The following is a 22,883-nucleotide window of genomic DNA, read 5'->3' as shown; positions in this document are numbered from 1 at the left end:
TATGTTTGTTCATTATTTTCTGTAACTATAATCCTGAATTTTGAGTACATTTTGGTCTATGGACTGCTGAATATTGCTCCAGTACCTCTGAGGAAAATAAGATGCAACTATTTGGCTGTTTCTTTTTCTACCGAAGGGTGTAATGAACTGGTTCTTATATAGCCCTTTTCTACTCTATCTGAGCACTCAAAGTGCTTTAGACAACTCTGTTCACCCATTTGCACAAGCACAATGCTCATTATGTAACTGCTTTCCAACATTTACTTGTGTTTACAGCAGCTTGGGGTTAGTTGCCCAAGGATATTTGAATTGCAAACTGGAGCACACTGGAGTCAAACCACCAACCTTCCAATAACTAAGTGGCCTGCTCTACCGCCTGAGCTGTGATGGAGTTTATCAGAATCAGAAAAAGTTGTGGAGGAATTTGCATGACAATTTTTACAAGATGTATGTCTTGGTTGGTTGAAATCTGGGATATTCATTACTTTTGTGAGGTAAGGGAAATGTGTGTCATATCTTTACAAACATCACATTGACAGAAAAAAATCGGAAAACATCCTGTGCTTTTATGGGAGGACAAGTAGCCCCAAGGACCAGAATTTAAAGCCAATGTTTTACCATTATTGCCCGAAGAAAAGTGGCCTAACTGCGCAATACTGCTCTGAGGCAACAGACCAAAAATGGTGTTTTAGTAAATAAATTAAATCAGAATCTGCCATAAAAACTTATTTCAATTTAAACATGCATAAAAATGAAATCATACTTAGCAGCAGCTAGCACTATAAGCTGTGTCTTGGCCCCGGAAAGGATTGCTCCGCCCCCAGATCAAAGATCAAAACCTCATCTACTCGTTAATTAGCTAAACACGGAGGTGTCTTGTGTCACAAAATAATAATAATGATCACCAAAAATGTTGTTTGCTGCCTGAAGGCATCAGCATACCATAGAGGGTTAACATTAAAGACTAAACAACCACACAGGGTTAGATTACGAAAAATGTTCAAATCCAGCTGGGGCTGAGGCGAAATTGCAGCGATAACTATGGGTTTTCTGTGTTCCTCATAAAATTACGTTTAAATCTTATACTGTATACTAGGTCTGATTGTGACTTTATCTCTAGCTTCCCCCTGAAGGTGTAAGCTGAGAAAGCACAGTTGTTGTGTCGCCTGCTGTGATGTCACACGCCGGATGAACCCGCAGATGCACCCACTTCACGTCAAAACAATCCGGAAGACGACACAGCATGATGGAACTGTTGTTGGGGCTGAAACGAGGTCAAAGCTAACACAAATACAAGTGGGTTTTAAAGCAGTTTAATCTAATAATGCTGTTAAATATGCAAAAGTAGCGTCTGAAGCGAAGGTTATTTAACCGCTTAAAGAGTCCAGTCACACAGGCTAACCTCGCATTTTGGATTCAAAGTCCATATCCTAGCTCTTTAACGCATTAAAGTCTTTTAGCTAACCGCAGACTGTTCCAGGGATACCATGGGCAACGGAATGAATAAGGTAGGTTTGCTGTTGTTGTTTATGTCATGTCATTACGCTGTTTGGGGGTGTTTTTGATGGTTAAAAGTCCAAAGCGATGCTGGTGAACGCAGGCGCCAATCACTGGTCGCTAATCAATCACGTGACACGCTCTGCCCTGTCAAAAAAAACCCCAAAAAAGACAAAATTTGGATCCAAGCCAGGGCTCTTGTGCTAGACTCTAACCTACAATACTGTTGTATGCCAACCTTAAGTTAAGTGTCTGTGTCTGCATGTCATGTTTTGATGCTGTGATATTGCACTGTCATTGTTAATTGACAGTTAAAAGGGTCCTCCTAAAAGAAAAAGCTAACTCATGTTGTTTTTATTAAAAAGTAAGATTGTTTATATCGATTTCTTCCTAAAAATGAAATTGTCATCCGCATCTATTTTGAGCTGCCACAACAATGTTCAGGTACTGTAGTGAGATATTTCATTAGAATCAATCCAGCACTTCATTACCTTCATACAGCTATTGTTCCATAGGTATAGTACCAAAGCTGTACAGTAACACTCAGTGGCCGTTTGCCACCCATCACATCATTCAGATAACCATGCATCATTGCTTCAAGCCTTGTATGGCCATAAGGAACGTTTCCTTTGCTCGTAGCTCCACTAGGATCTTTAGCCTTAAGCTTTAAATCCAATCTGGCTCGAATCAGAACATTTGTTCTTTTCATGCGAGGTTCTTGAAGCTGAATTGTAATGAACATCTAAGTGCAACATGTCTGTGACTGCTCCTTCACAGGTTGTTGATGGACTCTACCTTGGGAATATAAGAGGTAAGACAAACATGTATGTAGATTTATTGCTTTAATTACATACAGTATAGAAAGCCCAGTTGGGCCAGGTGTTCGGTGTAGCATTAGAGTACAATATTTTGCTCTGAGCACACTTTACATATTATCATTAATTCTCAAATAATGTTTAATTAGGGGAATTTTAACTCAACATAACTTAATCTTCTATATGAAAAAGTGAAAGCAGATTTTTAACATAAGCCCTCCCTTTTAAGCACATATATTCGTAGCTTAAAGAGTAAAATAATGTAATATTGTAAAGTCTCGCCCACAAGAAAATTAAACATAAAAACTAAAATAACAATCCAGAGCCTTGTGTTTCACTCTAGTCCGATGCAACCTCCTCAAGTTAATATGGCATTTGGAACATTCTAACTTTAGCTGCCTTGATGACGGTAAGAGTATAATGGCTAAATATAGCTAAAATGACAGGGACAAGTGACCACTTGCCCATCTGTACTAAGTAATGTTGCAGGATAACAAACTACTCACAGACCTGCTTCTGTAGCTGCTTGTAACGGGTCAAAGTCATGATTGTTTGTGTAAGATTCATACCAAAGGACCTGTTGAGATATGTTTCCCTCTCTCCTTGTCACAGATTCAGAAAACAGAGAAAGTTTATCTAAGAATGGCATCACACACATCCTGTCTGTGTACAACAATGCAAAACCGGTGTTTGAGGTTAGTGGGAAATCATGGTTAGTATTTCTGGATGTATTATGATTAAAAATTGCTACTTTCTGTGGAAAATCTTACCTGGTGTTTTTTTTTTTTAAGGTCATGCGTGCAATGTTAATGATGTAATTTGTGCTTTCAGCCATCTGGGGGTGGTGATGAGTTATGGTTGGATTGCTTTGAAGTCTTGAGACTGAGATTGACAGATAAATTATGAGGTTCATGTGTATTAAAAGACAGAATCTTATTTTGTGTAAAACTGAACTTTTTTTTACTCTGGTAAAGAAAAAGGTTAAGTGTGAGAAATATGATTTAGAACACCGATATTCACCACCGTAGTATATCTCTGTAAGTTTCACATTGTCTCTGGTTTCACACACTGCTTACTGTAAATGCATTGTTTTGAGTGTTGGACACTGACCAAGACCAGGGGAACACATTAGATATTGATCTACAACCAGACTGACAAAAGGTTACAATGTTTTCTAAACAAAAACAAAATTCAAAAAAACCCCATGCCTCATATATATATTAACTGAAAATTGTACAAATAAAACAGAAGAAATATAAAAAATATATGTATGCTTATTTTGAAATTGATTCCAGCAATATCTTCCAGAAAAGGGACGTGTTTACTACCGTGCGTGCCGCTTCCTATTTTAATACAAACCTGTAAACGTTTAGAAACTAAGGACACCAATTACTATAATTTCTTTTTACGTATAAATTTAGCTTCTGTCAGTTTGGAGCCTCCTTTGTTGTATTGTTATGACAGATTTTTTTGTAATCTGCCACAAAAATATCAAAGTCAGTTGATCACAGAGACGCTTGTACTACTCAAGACATGCTTATTTTAAATGCAGAAAGCTTTGGCAGCTTATGTTAATACACAATTTATATTGTTCAGCATTACTATGTTGCCTATGACATCAAAGGTCATTGGGGTTTGAAACGTGCTGTGATAATAAACAGTCCCTCTCGTCTCCTCTTCATAGAATAGAGTAGATTGCAATAGCTCTTTGCTGTCATTGTACATGTACAACAAACTTGTTGGGGCTCCATGCCAACTGTGGCTTTAACTGGTTTTAAGCTTGTTTTTGCATCCAGTAATTTCTTTTTAATCTATAATAATGTCATTCTTTAAATAATATTATACACCATGTGTGATGAAATCTCAAATACTTAAAATTGTAATCTGGGAAAGTATTCTTAGTCTTACACAGAGCGCTGAATTTCTTTTGAAGACACTGTGTTTTTGAGATGCTACTACATCATGTCACTAATTCACTTGAGTGTCTTTTTATTAGTATTACACAACTTGTCCAATATTTAGTTGCCTGTCTCCTAACATTTTTCACTAATGTTTTGCAGGACATGACATACCTTTGCATTCATGCAGCTGATGCTTCCAGCCAGAACCTGTGAGTAAACACGTACATGAAGGTTTAAAAACATTGGTGGATTCTTTTTCACCCTCTAGTCTTGGTTCCTTTGCAAATTTCAAAATGTATGCAGTAGACTATTTATAGGAGAGGAGAAGAGCAGTAACTCAAACAGTAGTCATACATAGGAGTTACAGCCATCTAATGATAGATTAAAGTTATTTAATATTCACTTCATTTCATTCTGTTCCTAAAGACTGAGCAAAAGAGGGCTTTTATTTTTTCACGTGCTTGTGAGAGAAAGGTTAAGTGAAAAAATAACAGATGAGTAAGTATGTTTAATGTGTCACTGTTCATCCAGAGTCTGACTTGTTGCTGCTCTGGGAGCTGGCGCTAACACGACACATTAGTCATAGCAGTCTTTGACCTCACACATCCCTTGTTGCTTTAAGTTTGCAGCATGAACTGAGGGGACAGTAAAGAGCCATTATTCAGTTGGAGTTTAAGCATTAAACTTTAGTGTCATATGACCCTGGTTGATGGCTTACTTTAAGGTCTTTATTGGCGTTGGAGAGGAATTACGTTGTTATGTCTGCACTAGTGCCCTACGTGGTTAGTCAGGGTTCATGCATAGGTACAAGTGGGACATTAGTAGGAATTTGATAAATCTCCAGTATATTATGTCAAAGACTTTACCTTGTTGGGTCAAAAAATCTCAGCGTTACTTTGAGCTCCACAGTTACTCAACCTCTCCTTGATTTGAAGGGGAACTTTATTTGCTTTAGTTTGTAAAAAAGTAGTACTGAGTCAAATGTAACTTAGTGAGAACTGAGGTTTAGTGGCTGGTTGGAAGTTGATGATTGTTGGGCTGGAGATGTCTGACCTCCACTGTCGCAATCAAGCGTCCTTCCCTCAGGCAGCAGAGGAAGGAAACCTAAGTGTGACATCTGGCTGTTTGCATCGACCACCCAGGGCTTTAATAAACCCCCTCTGTCACAATCACTGGTCTGAGTGATGCGAGGGTGAGGCCAACTGCCGTCCCACCATGCATGCCATGATCTAGGGGCCCCTGTCATTACATGTGATGGCCTCTGTTACATGGTGATGGTACACAGCAGAAACTGTCTCACATTTTGTAAAAGTTTAAAGCTTTCTGAAAAACCTTAACCTCTATGATTGCTTCAGTTCAGCAGAAAAGGATTAAGGTTGATGTGCTTAGATACTTCCTCGCTAGGAATCATCACATACTATACAAAAAAAAACTAAAGTGACAGCAAATCTTAGACCTATGTCCTAAATCACTGAAATAATACTAATACAGCAAAACTGTGGTCAGACTGCAGAAACAGCCCTTTTTTTTAATTGTTATTTGTGCAGCAGACAACGAGGAGCATAACAAAATAAATGTATCTAGCAACTAGCAAGCAGATTAAACCTATTTAAGCTTCTATGCATTTTGTGATGTCAGTGTTTTGTGAAATTCACACTGAAGACAGTAAATGCTATGAGGAATTCACACCCAAGACAGCAAGTGCTTAATTGAAATGGCATTAAATGTTATTTATATAGTTGCTAACAATGTATGTAGATATTTGTAGAGAGCCAGGGGTTCCCCTTTTTTTTGAACCTTCTCTGAGAAAGTCTGTTAGTGTGCGTAGAGCATGAAGGTGTAAACTTTTGCATTTGCATCAACGTGATGTGCTTTGGTCATAACTAAGGAAGCTCTTTTTTTAAAAATGATTTTTTGTTGTTGTTGTTGTTTTAGGCATATTAATATAATAATATTTTTAAAAACCACCATAGAAATACAGAAGCTCATTTTGCATATTAAACATACAGTAATCTAACAGCTTTTTGTTGCTAGAGGACTATTTTTATTCCAGTGTTCTCCTATTCAGTTCTACTTAACCGTAAATGTTTGTCACAACTTAGTTTTCTGCATATTAAACAAGACTGCCGGAAACTTCTGTGCTAGGATGACAGAACAAAGTGCTGAGGAGACATCTTTTAAAGAAGAGTTTGGATCTCAGGAAGGAGGAAAAAAGTAAAGTGACAGTCTATTTTAGCCCCAGTCTGTTACCCTGTCTGCTATTGAGTAACCAGCATCTGCTCCTCAGGAGACCAGCGCTATCAGCCATGCAATTCTTGATTATGCAAAACACCAGCAGTGTTTCCTGACAGTGTATAAGGAGGATATTTAAGGAGCAATAGCATTGCATTATGCTGCTTTATATTGGAAGATGTTTTGTGTGGATTTTTTGCAATCTTACAATTAGCGGTGATTTATTTTCTAAATTTACCCATGAAATGGCATTTGCTGTATTTTTGGTGTAAACCTAAAACGATGCCTCTGTTCGCACTGAGTAACCCAGCGCTGGAAAAAGACCAAATTTTGCAGTTAAGACAAAATGACGGCATTTACTTCCCTTGTCTGTCCCTACTGTCTGTGCTCTGGTCGACCACAGACTCTCTGTTTGAGCATACCCAACCTCTTTCTCACATGACAGCTTGGAGTAGCTAAAGGGAAAAAAAACACACCACAGTATGTTCTCCTGTTTCTGAGATATAACATAAATCTGTTGAAACTACCTCACACATTTCTGAACTTATCTCTAAATCCGAGAGTAATCTGTAGTTTCCACAGCTAATCTTAGTATATTATTATGGTTTTAACAACCTTTATGGAACCACAATGTTTGGGCCTTTAACACAGTTTCAGTTCAAGGTGGCCTTTTTCATATCCTATAATGTGTATTCCATTTTTAGCTTTACACTCCTTAAATGTTACTATGACCTTAGTAAAAGTGAACTGTTGTTTTCTGTTTGATGAGCAATACTATATTGACTCAGAAAACTTTACTGTGCTTTTTTTTATGTCTTTCCAGACTGCAGCATTTTAAAGATTGCATTAGCTTCATCCATGAATGTCGCTTGAATGGTGGATCTTGTCTAGTTCACTGGTAGGTATTTACATCCAGCCAGCTTCCTACTCAAAACCAGAACAGGTCAGCCGTCTTTTTTAGGTACTTTCACAGTCAACATGACATTTGTCCTGATGGTTTGTGGCCTGTCCCATTTTTTTACCAGTTAACCGTAGGAAGTAAGGTATTAAACATCCAGCTGCTTAATGAAAAGAACCAAATAAGCCAAATGTCCTTTGTGTTCTTGCAGCCTTGCAGGTGTATCAAGGAGCACTACCATGGTGGTGGCCTACCTGATGACTGTCACCCACTATAGCTGGGAGGAGTGTCTGTCTGCTGTCAAAGCTGTTCGTTCCTTTGTTGGGCCAAACTATGGCTTCCAGCAGCAGCTGCAGGAGTACCAGACTACACAAGTCTCAGAGGTAAACATGCAAAGAAACAGAGAAGACATGAATGCACACACACTGTACACTACCTACAGAATGCATCCAATTCCCTTTTACTACTTCAGTGTTTCTGCTTAAAGTCAAATTTTAAAGTGCTTTTTCCAGCAGTAGCTTTGTGGTATACTGGCATTCTGTAGAAACTCTTGTGCTCTGTTATTTGTGATACAGACCCACACACATACATGCACACAGGATATGACACATACACCATTACACAGCACAGGCAGTCTGTGGTCAGTCTAGCAACTGTTAATCTGTTCAACTGCTGCATACCTATTTATATTCTTTTTTTTTTTTTTTTTTTAAATTGCTTGTAATTCTTGTTGAGGACAAGAAGTATTCGTTTGAAATGACAGATCTGAGATTTACAACTGGAAAACTAAACCAGCACACATCTTCTGTTATATGCAATGGTTTACAAACCCTCAAATATTTTAATATCACAATGGCATAATGGTCTTTTGTATACGCAAGCCAATTACTCATTTAGTCAATCAGTAATCCAGTCTTTAAAATAGTACATAAGTTCTTAATATTGCATTCAATCACTAACACATCTTAGTACTAACTCTTAGGTTCAGAACTCATAGCAAGGGTTTCTAATGCTCCTCTGCTGCACATCAAGGAGGATCATCTCTGCATTTCTCACCTTTCTAAAAAATAGCTTGTGTTTTGTTTTGTTTTTGCCACCAGCAGCTTCACAGGTTTGCATAGCTGTTTTAACTTTTAGAATGCCTAATTTGTGATCACACATTTAAAAAAACATTCCTGTAATGTTTTTAGTTTTGATTCATGCACTTTCAGATATTACCTTGCTTTTTTCTTATATATAAATACATATATGCATAAGGTTGTCGTCAAGTTTACATCCACTCATCATGGGCATGAATGTCATTGTAATTTTGGGTTTTCATTGGGTGGAATCATTATGCAGCATACATCTTCAGTAACTTTAAAAAAACAAGAAGTGGGTGCACAAGTTTGAAGTTATTTTAGATTTTGTCTAATTCATACAGGATCGAAAGTAAAAATCCATGCTCAAATATATACATACACCCAGACTAATATTTAGTTAAATGTTTCTTAGCAAGTTGCACATCGATCATGAGTGGCATCCATGTCCTTCTGTGGCCAGCTTATTCTTCCAGATGGGTAGCTGATGACCAATAAAGCATGTGTATTATAATATCTTAGATCTTATTCCCTCTATTGAGCTGGCTTCTGATCATCTTTTTTTTTTTTTTTTTACCTCATGGAGGTACTTCCAATGTGTAGATTACTGAGTTTTAGACTTTCTTCTCATCATTCCAAGCCATACTCAGGTTAGACTACTGTTCTTAGAGTCTTGATGTTTTGCTCTATCAACCAGTAGATGGCGCTTTAGCCAGTCTGAACACCTGGATGAACACCTGCTGTTAGCATCCCACTTATTTGTTTTTTGCCAGGCTTTTGTGAAGTGCAGTTAGCTTCTTTACCCAGTACGTTTGGATGTCAGGTCCTGGTCCTATTCAGGTCTTAATTCTGGAGACTTGTTATTGAATGTTTTTTCTTCTGAAAGGTTGCTTTGGTCTGCTCTTAGGCTGGTGTTGTGTGACACCTTTCTCTCCAAGATGTTCTTTCACTATTGCTCCTTTTAAGCTCTGCATGGATTTGCCCTCATACTATTGTACTTGCAGCTGAGAGTGTACCCTGGATAGGTTTTGGGAGAAAAGGCCATTTATTCCCATGGCCTCTGTCCAGAGCTGTGAGCCTTTGTTTCGTAGATTCTATGGACAACTTGTTGCACTTCCTATTGATCCAGGACCTAACTCCCATGACACACTTCTACACCTCTCGTAACCAACTAAAGGACTTACCACTATAAATTTTAAATAAAACAACTCAGATGCAGTTGAAGTGCAAACTTTCAGCTTTAATTTGGTGGTTTGAACAACAAAAAAAAAAAGGGGAACTAAAGAATTTTTAACACACTCCCTTCATTTCAAGGGCTCAAAAGTAATTGGAGAAATTGAAAAACTAAAATTGAAATGTTCATTTCAAATACTTGGTTGAAAACCCTTTACTGGCAATGATAGCCTGAAGTCTTGAACTCATGGACATCATCAGATGCTGGGTTTCTTCCTTTTTAAAGCTCTGCCAGGCCTTTACTGCAGCTTCTTTCAGTTGCTGTTTGTTTGTGGGCCTTTCTGTCTAAAGTTTAGTCTACAACAAGTGAAATGCATGTTTATTGTGCTTAAGATCAGGTGACTGACTTGGCCATTCAAAAATATTCCACTGGGTTGCTTTGGCTGTATGTTTTGCGTCATTGTCCTTTGTCATTGTATTATGAAATGCCGCCCAATCAATTTGGCTGCATTTAGCTGGATTTGAGCAGACAGTACGTCTCTGAACACCCCAAAAATTAATTCAGCTGCTTTTGTACTGTGTCACATCATCAATAAGACACCTTAATGCCCACTCACATCCTGGGCCATTTGACCTCAGGAAATCACATGATAGGGTGGGGCTAGGTTTCACAGTGAGCTCACCCGAAACCTTGGCTGATTGTGACCTACACTCATTTTCACACCTTGGCTCGTGTGATTAGGTAGAGGTCCCTCTTGGGGGGACACTCCCGCAGGGCTTAAATCTGGAACTCTCCACATTTTGACCCTAGAACTGAAGAAGCTTCTCAGATGAGAGGTGAAACATCTTCAAGCAACAAGTCCAGACGCTTTTCTTTCCAAGCTCCTTAGATTACGATGACCTGGATGACTGAGAACCTTCACAGACATCATCAGTAAACAGTAGTGTCCCAGTGCCACTGGCAGTTATGCATGCCCAAGCCATCATACTGCTTCCGCCATGTTTTACAGATGATGTGGTATACTTTGGATCATGAGCTGTTCTTATAATGTACTCTATACCTGTTTTTTCTTGCCATCATTCCAGTAGAGGTTGATCTTGGTTTCATGTGTCCAAAGAATGTTTTTTCAGAACTGCGCTGGCTTTTTTAGATGTTTTTTTTTTTTTCTCAATCTAGCCTTTCTATTCTTGAGGCTTATGAGTGGCTAGCACCTTGCTGTGAACCCTCTGTATTTAATTTCATGCAGTCTTTTTTTTTAAATTTTTTATGGTGGACTTGAATATCGCCTACCTCCTGGAGAGTGTTGTTCACTTGGTTTGCTCTTCACCATGAAAATGATTCTGCGATCATCCACTACTGTTGTCTTCTGTGGATGTCTGAGTTCACTAGTGCTTTCTTTCTTTTTCAGGATTTACCAAACTGTAGATTTGGCCACTCCTAATATTGTAGCAATTTCTCAGATGGGTTTTTTCTGTTTTCGCAGCTTAAGGATGGCTTGTTTCGCCAGCCTTTGAGTCAACTGTCCAAATACAGTGGGAATTAAGAAACTGCACCAAAGTTTAGAAGAACTAAACTATGAATCAGATAAAGTCCACATAGTCCAGAAATAAAAACATGGCAATGCAAAGTACCATAATAGGTCCCCTTTAAATGTGAATTTTAACTTCCTATTGTATGGTTTATTCTAGAAAATATTTCCAGGTAAGTATGGTTGTGTATTTAAAGAAAATCTCAAATATATCCATGGTTTCCTTTAGCTTCAGCCATGTGGTGGACGCTTGTTGGCAACATTATGAGTGGTCCTTCTCCTAACTTGAATTTAACAGAAAAGCTCACCTTTTTGTAAACCTGACTTATCTTGGTGCCTACGCCTAACCAAAAGCAAGACAAAGCCTAAGTAAACAAAAGTGAAAATGAAATTAAACAGTTCATGAAACAGGACACAAACTGTGGTCTCCAGGTTCACAGTTTTGTGATTTTAAACCACTGCCACCCTACCTGCCAGTATACTCTTTAAAACAAGTATTCTAAGTATCAGTTGCATGTTTACATTATAACTATCCAAAACATGTTTCAAACAACAGTTATTAACCAGATAAGTTTAGATTACTTCAGTTGTTCCCAAACTTTCTACCATTAGTTTAATAGTAAAAACTAATTTGTTTAATTAACCATACATTTTTAATTTATTGGTAATGTTACTGTAAAGTGTTTTAATAATAATAATTATATATATATATATATATATATATATGATAGATAGATAAAATGTTTAAGCCAGTGTTTGAAATAATATTTCAAACACTGGCTTAAACATTTTGCATAATTTTATCTAATTTATTTAGCGATAGCTCTAACTGTGATTCCATTCCATTGGCACTTAAGTAGTCGTTGCACACAGAAGGGGAACTGTAGGGGGTTTGCTGGGATTGCATTAGCTCGGTACTGCTCATCACGTGTTTAACCATTACTGTCAGCATCTTGCAAAATAACATGACTGGAAAAAAAAAAGGTCATTATTTGTAGACTTTGCATTGACTTCGAGGATTTAAAGGGAAATAGGTTTTGTGTATTTGTGATTTTCCCACATGTGTCTCAGATAGAAAGTGAAGAATCTGAATTCAGCAATGTCTTCAATACAGCTCTAGCAACATTGTGTATCAGTGGTCATGGTTGCAGTGCATGTGAGATACAGCGTAATATACATAGTGACTAAAGCTTTGTAGTCTGTAGACATTCTGTAAAAGTTCAACAAAGGTTAGAAAAACAAGTTCCTGAAACTGAATGAAGCAAAACAGCTCCAGGCTTTTTAAATTTCAATTTCTCTAAAAAGCCTTAAATTTATCTATAAATTTGCTACATATCATAATATTGTAACCCAGCCAAATGCTCGCTTGTAACTGGATCACTGAGTTGTCATTTACAAAAAGAACAATCTGACAATTGGAAAGCGTGTTTGTGTGGGTGTGCAGGTGCACTGGTGAGTGGTGGCAGTGATGACCACAGATCTATCTGCTTATGAGTAGCATGATGAATTTAAAAAGGTGCAGATCTTTCATGTTGCCTTCATTGTGAAGTTGGGCAATAAACTGGAGCCTTGTCAGAATTTACTAATGTTATGACTTGAACAAATTCATCACTGGGTGAGCTTCTACCGATTTTATGAGTTTCTACTTTCAGTTTGTGTACCACGTGAAACACTTCTGACATGATTCATGTTCTTTATCAAGATGGTATAATGACAGATAAGAGCAGGTGTTGTACAGGATTCGGATATGACTGAGTTTATTGATGGCTTATCTTAAATCTTTGCTTTGAATTGTTATTAATTTTTACAGTTCTGTTAATATTATGAGTCAGTTGTGCTCTGTTTGGTTTTTAGGGTGAGTGTGACAGTACTAATTTTAGGAAGATGGAGACTTTCACTTCATTAAAGAGTAAGGTATTGCACAAAATAATTGAAGAATTCCTGGACATCATTACAGCTCCTCCCTTTTTGACCTTTTATTAAACAAACGTTTAAATGTTTACTGCAAAGTAATGCTGCTGCATATAATACACTTATTGATAACCACCCCTTCTAGCGACTTCTAGTGTTTATATCTAGCTCTGAAAAGTCAATAAACTGTACTACAGTTCGACCTGGGCAATGTGAGAAAAATCTAATATTGTTTTTTTTTTTTTTTTAAAGCTGTATCACGATACACAATATATATATATCACGATATGTTTAAATAACCTCCAAAAACAAGTGTTATTTTCAAGCATGTAGTGCCTGAAATTGCACTGGTATACTCATTCAAATCAACCATTCAATATTTTTTTCCAACTTTGAATACAAAAAACATCTGAATGAATCGAAATGTTTTATTTTAACCATTTTTTAACCATCAGTTGCACAGAGGTTTTTCACATATGATAGTACTGTCACAGTAAGACTCTTTCTGTGGTCAACCCTAGACCAAGAACATTCACAGGTATCGCAGCTGGTTTATTTAACATTTTCTTTGGTGTGTAGGGAGACATTGACATGCAGAGTTTTAAAACATTGTTCATTTTGCAATGAATGACTTTTCAGCTGGTGGGAAAAATTTGGGGTACTGCTACCTTTTGCGGCAATAGTTTTACAGCACGTTTTGCAAATTACCGCATTTTGTTTGATGTCCTGCTTGTGAAATACAAATGACAGTGAGTCTCATCCTCTCGCTCCTCTGAAATTCCCACTGTTGCCATATTTCTCGCTACCTGGTAGTATATAAACACACATGCTCACCGCATGTGTACCAGGTAGAACATTTTTCGGTTGGGAGGGGCTGATTAATGATGCATTTGCAGCATGTGGGGGAAAAATAAACCTCACAGTGAATTACATGCAGACAGTTCAATATTGCCATGGAAATTTATACTTGATGGTTACGATAAAGCCACTTTAACCGTCGTACATGGGAAAACTTGCAATATATCGAACATAGTCTATATATCACCCACCCCTAACTACAATCATTTGAAGGAGTTCACTTCGGTGTTATTGGATCAGGAAACAAACTTTTTTTTAACAATTTGGAGCAGCAAATTTTCATTCAACTCTCTCTTGCGCTCTCACTTACATGCACACACACTTCCCTTTTAAACACATAAGACAGTTTAAATTAAATTAAAATATACTTTAAATATAAATAATATAAATACTTCATAGAAGGTTCAAAATACACTTGTATCTCTGGTGACATAGATATGTATCTATATATAGTAGAGATGGACCGATCCGATATTACGTATCGGTATCGGTCCGATACTGACCTAAATTACTGGATCGGATATCGGAGAAAAATAAAAAATGTAATCCGATCCATTAAATATCACGAAAGCACCTCACAAAACTTGCAACACGCCGTAACTCACCTCAGAACGTATGCATCACGTGATAGAGCAGCTGTGGCATGCACAGTGGCGTGTCTAGAAAATTTTTGTTGGGGGGGCCAGGTAGGGGCACAGATTTGGAGAAGGGTGGCAGATGTAATTGGCAGATAAAGTTTAAAAAATTCTACCAACCGTTAATCAAAGGAGCTTGCAAGCTCCTTTGACTACGATGACCTGGATGACTGAGAACCTTCACAGACCTACCAACCGTTAACCATAATTCAATAACCCTATAAACCTAATAACCGAATGCGCTTTTAACTCTTATTCGAATGAGATTTTAACCACTATGGTGCAAAGTTTTTAGATACTGTGTTGATAAAGTACAAGAGATACAATCAGTGCTTTGTCAGTGTTTACTCAGTATTCAAGGACAGCAATATTTGCATAGTATTTTTACTGACATATAGTGCACATATGTTTTGGGCAAAAACATTTTTGAATATTAAAATACGAACATTTGTAACAAACAATTGACAAATTAGCCAATTCCAATGTAAAACTTTATCTGCCTGTTAAAAAAAAGAAGATAATCTTCTCACAAACTGGTGATTTTGAAACAGGAAAAAAGTGGGGAAACAACTGAAAAGACTAACATTTGAATGAAACCTGAAAGCAAGTAAATACTTTCTATGCTGCCTTATGGTAAACTTTGGTAATATTGATCAAGAACAACACTGGCTGATGATGAAATACAGTCAGCTGGCATGGTGACACTGCCAGTATTAACCTGCAGGGCTGGACTGGGACAGAAAATCGGGCATTTTGACTACAGACCGGCCCACCAGGTATTAAAGCCATAAAGCCTTTGAATGAAAACAAATGATGTTGTGACAGTCCCATATGGAAAAGAAATAGTAAAAACTTACATGATTTACTCATGAAAGTGGCCACTTTCTTATTACTTTCATATGTTGTTTTAGTATCCAAAACATACAAGATTCATTATATAATCTTTCAAGGGATCTTATATCTGTTTTTACTCTTGTATGCTTTTCATACAAGTTTCACACAAGACAGATACAAACTTTATAAAATTTATATATATCTTTTCCATATGTACACCGTCTTGTTGGTATATGTATGATTTCTATACATTTTACATCAGATAAAAACTTTGGTTGTAAGATTTAGATAATTATTTAATAAAAGCTAGACATTTTAAATGAGAATAAGAAAGAAAGGTATTTCTTTGTGCCCCCCTTTTGCCTGTTAATGCCCTACCTGCCCCCCTGGCAAAACTTTCCTAGACCCGCCCCTGCACAGTTACCAGCTGTCAGCTACATAAAAAAGGATCCTGGTGTTATTTGTCTCTCAGAAACAGTTCATAACTTCCCTTCAACTCATCCATGTCACCTAAAAGGTAAACCTGTTTCTCCATCATCTGTTCAGCTCTGATGGTTCAGTAAGGACATCTCCTGGTTTCATCTTCATGTTTCCCTCTCACCACATAACCAAACCGACATCATGACCAGCAGGTTTACAGCTGTGGCTCCAGCCAACATCAGCTGATACTAGAAATTAATATTAAATAAATTCTAACAAAAGCTGATCAAGCTTAAACGTGCTGCTGTTGTTTAGCGCGACATCTGCTGGTTTCCTTTCTGGCGCAAAGTGGGCGATAAATAAACAAGAGAAAAAAGCCGATCAGCTGATCATTGATCAGTTTCATGATTGAAGTAGCAACAGGAGAGGGAGGGGGGAGAATGAGAGAAGTTCACTATCAGTAACATCATAGCACCCACCCAGCTGTATAAAAACTCCGTCAAGCTGGCTAGAACGCAGTACGAGTTATTGTAACTGACAGTAAAAAGTCAGCACAACAAAAATAAACTCCACCTAAACTTGGTTTATATCTGACCCAGATAGACTGCAGGTCATAACTTCTTACCTGAAGTTCAGTTCACCTGACACTCGGACTGGTGGCCGCCTCGGGGCTCTCCTCCTGCCTCCCCTTCCCTCATCCACCTGCTGGCCTCTGTGGAAGCCCCGCCATAGCCACCACCAAACAACTGAGTTATTTTTACACATCGACCTGCATCTGGCCAATCCACCACCTCTCATTGTTCATGCCATTACAAAAAAAAAATAAAAAATAAGTCACCGGGCATATGCCCGGTATGCCCGATGGCCAGTCCAGCTATGTTAACCTGCAACCAAATCTGCAGCTCCATACAGCAATGTTACGACTTAGATTATATTTTATAACTCATAACTCTTATGTTAGCTGCCCTCAGTAGCATACTGTCTGAAATATTCGACGGCTGCAATAATTCTTTAAGTGTAATTTTTTCCTTGGTATTCTAATTTCACCGAAGTTTACTAAACTCAACAAACTTAATATTACTTACCGGGACATTTATTCTGTCCTCATTTTCTTTCACCGAAAAATTGTTTCGTGCAGTGCCGTCTTTCGTGCTTGGCTCTCCTACCTTTGCTAACTTGATGCACATAGCGCAGAAGCCAATGCTGCATTCACTTACACTCTTATATCTGAGCTTCACCGTGAAAACATAATCGTACATTTGATATTTGATTGAATTTTATTGTTTTGCCTTTGGGGTGGCACCTGGGGTGGCCAGTCTGGTTGGGGGGGGTGGCCTGTGCCCCCCCAGGCCACCCCGCTGGACACGCCACTGCGCATGCAGGACCTGTCGGTGGTCTGGATAGCATGTGGAGCTTCGCTAGCAACCTGGCATTTCATCTCCGACAAAGTTATCCCCGAGAGAAGTAAAGCAAGTGTGTAAGTCCATCTCTGAATGTTTGTAAAGCATTCCCACGTTAAGCTTAACAAGCGACTGCCTCTCGCTCTCCGGCTGCTACTTCAATCGTGAAACTGCTTAAATCAGCTGATCGGCTTTTCTGTCGCGAGTCTGTCTCTCGTTTGTTTTTGGTCCACTTTGCGCCAGAAAGAGCAAACCAGCGGCTGAACAACAGCAGCACGTTTAAGCTTGATAAGCTGTTGTTAGAATTTATTTAATATTAATTTCTACACCAGGATCTTTTTCTACGTAGCTGACGGCTGGTAACTGTGCAGGGGCGGATCTAGCAAAGTTTAGCCAGGGGGGCCGATAGGGCATTAACTGGGAAAAGGGGGCACAAAGACATACTTTTCTTTCTTATTCTCATTTAAAATGTCTAGCTTTTAATAAATAATTATCTGACACCCAAACTTTTAATTTGATGTAAAATGAATAGAAGTCAATTACTGTACATAGTGACTATTAAGTCTAATATATATACCCTAGTAAGCTATAGTACTTTTTACTTTGGGAAGGTACCATCTGTGCAGTCTGCAATTTTGTTGAAGAAAGATGTTGAATCTATTTAATATTTCTTGAAAAATAATTGATTTCTGTGCATTTTTTTTCACACTGCATCAAATTAAGGTTGATTACGTCGATTAAGCATCATGAGGTGGCGCGTGAGGGGTGGTTCCCTATTTTTTATTTATTTAATTTTGTTGTTGCTGGGAGTTGGAACCCTATTAGTTAGGTTGCTTAATATTTACGCTAAGTACTCTTTAAAATACCAGAATAGGGAGGATGGTGTAGGTCTAAGTTTATTAGATTGATCAGTATTGCTGAACTATGAAATATTTTTTTTGTATACAGGTATAACAGAATAGCTTTAGTGTAGTTGTTGTTTTAAACTTGAGTATGAACTTGCAGACTTGCAAAATGCAGCAAGATATTTTAAAAAACAGTTTTGTTGATTAAAAAACACTATATCGGATTCATATCGGTATCGGCAGATATCCAAATTTATGATATCGGTATCGGTATCGGACATAAAAAAGTGGTATCGTGCCATCTCTAATATATAGATATATATATATATATGATCACAAAGCTGCACAAATTGCATATAGGTTTAGAAAAAGAGGAACAAGAGAGTTGCATTTTCCATGAAAAAAACTAAACAAGTGTGTCACCATTTTAATTGCGCTACTTTCTGTAAATTTAGCTTTTCGGTATGAATACTCAAACTATTCTTTTGACATGTTCTCTAATGAAACTTGGGTGGATATGTATTTATAGCTTATAATCCACCTGTTTCTCAATGTTAAGCAGACTAATGTACTGTTTGAAGACACTGTAGATGTGGTATGAGGCAACTATGTTTCAAGGAGATCTGTGAATTTTAGGGAGGACAATTTATGTTGTATATTTGTTATTGTAACTTACAGTATGAATACAGTTATAATAAAAAGTCACTATACTAGCAAATCTAAAAAAAACAACTAATATTGTAAAAGTTTGTTGTTGTTTTTTAAATTTCAAATAACTTAGTACACTTTACATTTTAAAATTATGTCCTGAATTCATTACATGGTGAAACATTGCAATTTTTTGTTTTAATTGTGTTGATATGGATTTTAGCTCATGAAAATCTGAAGATTACTATTCAGTCAGTGTAAATATTGTGCATGTCTCAGTCTAGTTCAATACATGCAACCACAATCATGGGAAAGACTGCTGAGTTGACAGTTGTCCAGATGATCATCAACGCCCTCCCCAAGGAGGGCAAGCCACAGGAAATCATTGGTTAAAAAAAACTTGCTGTTCCCAGAGTGTTACATGAAAGCATATTAATGGTAAGCTGACTGAGGGGGGGAAAATGCGGTAGGAAAAGTAACTGGGATGACCACAGCCTTGAGAGTAAAGTTGAGCCAAGAAATTGGGTGAATTTCACAAGGAGTGGACAGAGGCTGGTGTTAGTGCATCAGGAGCCAACAAAGCACAGTCTTTGGCAAAGGAGCTACAACTGTCGCATTCATAATATCAGTCATATCCTGAATCGGAGACAGTATCAAAGGAGACTTATGTGCTGAGGAGAAAAAGAACTGGACTTTTGCTCAGGGGGACAAAATCCTCTTTTTAGGTGAAAGTAGAAGTTTATTTGGGAACTTAAGTTCTAGAATCTGAAGAAAAACCATAGAGGCACTGAATCCAAGGTGTTGGAAGTCCAGCGGGACGTTTCCACAGTCTGATGATTTGGGGTGCCATTTTTTCTTTTGGTGCTTTTTGTGCTTAGTCCAGTCAAAGTCAGTGCAGCTGTCTACCAGATTTTTAGAGTACTCCATGCACACATCTGCTGACAAGCTTTATGGTGATGCTGGTTTCCTTTTCCAGCAGAACTCATCACCTGCCCACAGTGTCTCATGCCAAATGCCAGAAAGTTGATTCTATTCATCTAGTTGTAGTGTTTTTAGTGGGAGAAACATTTTGTCACTCATCTAAGTGACGAATGCTCCAGATGATCATGGATGATTGAGCATGCATCAAGACTCTGCTACCAAATGGTTTGGTAACCATGGCATTACCATGCTTGACTGGCCAGCCAACTCTCTATTGCATCTGACCTTAACCCCACAGATAAACTATGAGGAAGACAAGAAACACCTGAACCAAAAATAAAGACAGGCTAAAGCCGTGCTTGCGGCACTGCCGAAGTGTTCAGTAACACCTCAGCAGTGCCACAAGCTAATTGCTTCGATGCCACACTCCACTGATGCAGTATTTAGTGGTAAAGGAGCTCAAAGTATTGTGTATTAATGAACGTACTTGTCAGAAGTTGGATATTTCTTATGGTAAATTCTTTTTCAATTTGAAAAAATGTTATTAATTTGAGATACTGGATTTCTGATTTTTATAAGCTATGAATTATTGTCATTAAAAAAATAAAACAAATAAGGCTTGAAATATTTGCCTGTTTCGTGTATATAAAATATATGGCAGTGAGTTATGTAAAATTGTATTATGTAGTTTGATCTTAACCATAAAAAATGTTATTTTAATTAACTGTTTTCCTTTCCCCTCTCTTCTTCAGTACAGAGTATGGTTACGGTCAAGTTTCCGTCCCAGTCCATTCAATGACCAGGAGCAGGTGGGTGCCCTGCTGAGCCAGTACACAGAGCAACAGCAGAGCCAGAAGAGGGGAGGTGATCACAGCTGGATAACTGTCAGTGACTACCCATCCATGCGATCCAATGCTGATGCTGATGGTGATGATGAAGGAAGCGGCTGAAACACAAGTCTGGTCATGCCAAACTTGTTCCCATTGCTGCCTGGAAATAGGCAGCACCCACTATTCTGTACTCATTTCCAAATCAACCCTCAGTCATATCTAACCTACATGTATTCATACAACTCTAAAAGCATAAGATAATATCGAGCACTTTTTACTTTATTCGCGTCTGTTTTTTTAAGAAGAGATGGAGGTTGATTTAGAATTGTGCTACAGACCTATAACCACTACCAGTACCCGCCACAGTCCCTTACAACCAAAACAGGGGTATTGGTGCTCACAGACGCCTTACTCTAAACACCTCAGCACCTTAGCCATGATGAGTGATGACCTTTGTTTCCACATGCACTCCTGCAATGTTCAGCTCAGCAGCCTTAATGCCATAATCAACTAACGGCATCTTAAATGAACATTTTGCCTATAGTTATATAAATATCTAGTCTGTTAAATCTCAGTTAAATTTAAAACCAAACTGATGGTTGATTTGATACGTACAAGTTTGCATATCAGCACTGCTTTTTGTGTTTGTAGGTTTGACAGCATGAAATTTGTTGTTACATTCATCCTACCTATAAATAGCTGCAACATACATCATAAGCATTGTACTAGCCACCTACAAAGATCACAAAACAATGAGTTTATCACTGCCTATGTAATTTACAGTATTCATGTTGACATAGTTGGATACTGCTCTTTCAGTATAGTTAGCACTTTCACTTTCATTTGGTTCATCGTAGAGAAAATTCCAAGCTGTGTACACACCACTTGTACCAATATTTGTTACAAAATCTAGTATCAGAAATCCACACCAAAACAACAAAACAAGTCTTTATATAAACTAGCAGAATATTGTGAGGCTAAAAAGAAAACTGTTATCAGTTCCCAGCAATTATTTCTTCTTTGCATTCATTGCAGGGCTGAGAGGACTGGTACTAAGTTATCCCTCACCAGGCACACAGGATTAAAGAAGAGCCAAACCTTTTTAAGTAGGTTGACACACGGAGACCGCACTGTGGACATTACAAATAAACCACTATGAGTGACACCTAAAAATATATTGAAAACAAGGCAAAATGTTCCTTTAAGTTTATTAACAGCAGGTTAAATTTGGGAATTTGAATTTAAAGTATAACTACATATTCAGGATGTCTGTAGTCCAAATGTTAAAGTCTTCCTGATTTTACCGAAGCTCTGATGTTATCTTTTTACTGTGTCAAAACAGATTTTTAAAGAATTTCTGTTTATAGTTTTGTGGATAATGTTTGTTGTCCTAATTGTGTATTTATGGTGTTTTGTTTGTTGTGTTTTATAATGAAATGCAGTGATGGAGAAATAATGGAATTGTTAATAAATCCACCCTATGAAGATAACGGTGTGTCTTTGTCTTTATAGTAAAGCATAAAAAGCAGATTTAGCTTGAGATGTATATTTGAGGATAAAACGTTACAATGGTTAAAATAATGAAATTAATTTCATTTTTTTCCTTAAGGTTTTCATTGTTTGACATAATGAAACAAATATCAGTCTAAAATAAGGATTACGTTATGAAGCCAGCCTTCCAAGAAGTGAAGCGTAAGTCTTTCCTTGGAAATTATTCCTGCTGGGCCGGTGGGGTTGCTTCCAGTTTCCTCCTCTAAACAGCAGTATATCATTGAAAGTGTGTATTTACTTAATATTCCTGTACACACCAAGTGGGGTGGGGGGATTTTTGTAATCACATAGGCATGTCCAGACAGGTTAACTGTTGGCAGGATTTCCAGAACCTTACAGTTCAGCAAAATATTAAAATGCTAACTGGAAGTCTTCTCTTAGGACATGTATAATGAATTGAACTGTCAGTGCACCCCAGGGTGGCTGTGGCAACAATGTAGCTTGCCATCACCAGTGTGTGAATGGGTGGATGACTGGATTTGTAAAGCGCTTTGGGGTCCTTAGGACTAGTAAACAAATACAGGCCATTTACCATTTTACCATAACTGAATCCCAACTACATCTACCAAGTCTTGTTTTTTATCAGATGATGAAATTATTTAAATCACTCTACATGTGCATAAAGAATCGAGTATTTAATTAGCTTACTACTTTATTTTTTTGTATTCTACATTTTTGGTGTACACAAATTCATATAAGCCTATGTTCATATAAAAGTGAGAAGCAGATTGATGTTTCTGTTTGAAATCTTAGTTCAAATATGACAGTAAGTGTCAGTTTCTGTAATAAACAGGCACATTAGTCCCTAAATGATGTCACAGGGATTTCATGATGGACAGAGAATAACAGTAAATGTTTTTACTGGGAAAATAATAGTTAATGTTTTGTTTTAATAATACGCTGCGG

The 22,883-nt window shown here is 37.6% G+C and overlaps 1 protein-coding gene across 2 annotated transcripts; it reads left to right on the top strand.

Moving 5' to 3' along the window:
• Positions 1-1,181: 1,181 nt before the first annotated feature.
• Positions 1,182-21,907, top strand: dusp22a (dual specificity phosphatase 22a; the record flags this gene model as incomplete). 2 transcript variants are annotated; one of them, XM_080885783.1, is made up of 7 exons in its annotated part: positions 1,182-1,508; positions 2,275-2,308; positions 2,925-3,007; positions 4,373-4,422; positions 7,269-7,343; positions 7,555-7,726; positions 20,349-21,907. In XM_080885783.1, the coding sequence occupies 7 exons, from the start codon at positions 1,488-1,490 to the stop codon at positions 20,544-20,546; spliced, it is 633 nt and encodes a 210-aa protein (XP_080741909.1). In that variant the 3' UTR covers positions 20,547-21,907. The 2 variants fall into 2 exon arrangements, with proteins under 2 accessions (XP_080741909.1, XP_080741908.1); XM_080885782.1 differs by lacking the exon at positions 1,182-1,508 and having other exon boundaries at positions 2,251-2,308.
• Positions 21,908-22,883: the final 976 nt, after the last annotated feature.

The sequence above is a fragment of the Rhamphochromis sp. 'chilingali' genome (genome assembly GCF_963969265.1).
Source record: "Rhamphochromis sp. 'chilingali' genome assembly, chromosome: 6".
Classification (NCBI taxonomy): Eukaryota; Metazoa; Chordata; class Actinopteri; order Cichliformes; family Cichlidae; genus Rhamphochromis; species Rhamphochromis sp. 'chilingali'.
This window is presented reverse-complemented; position numbering and strand designations above follow the sequence as displayed.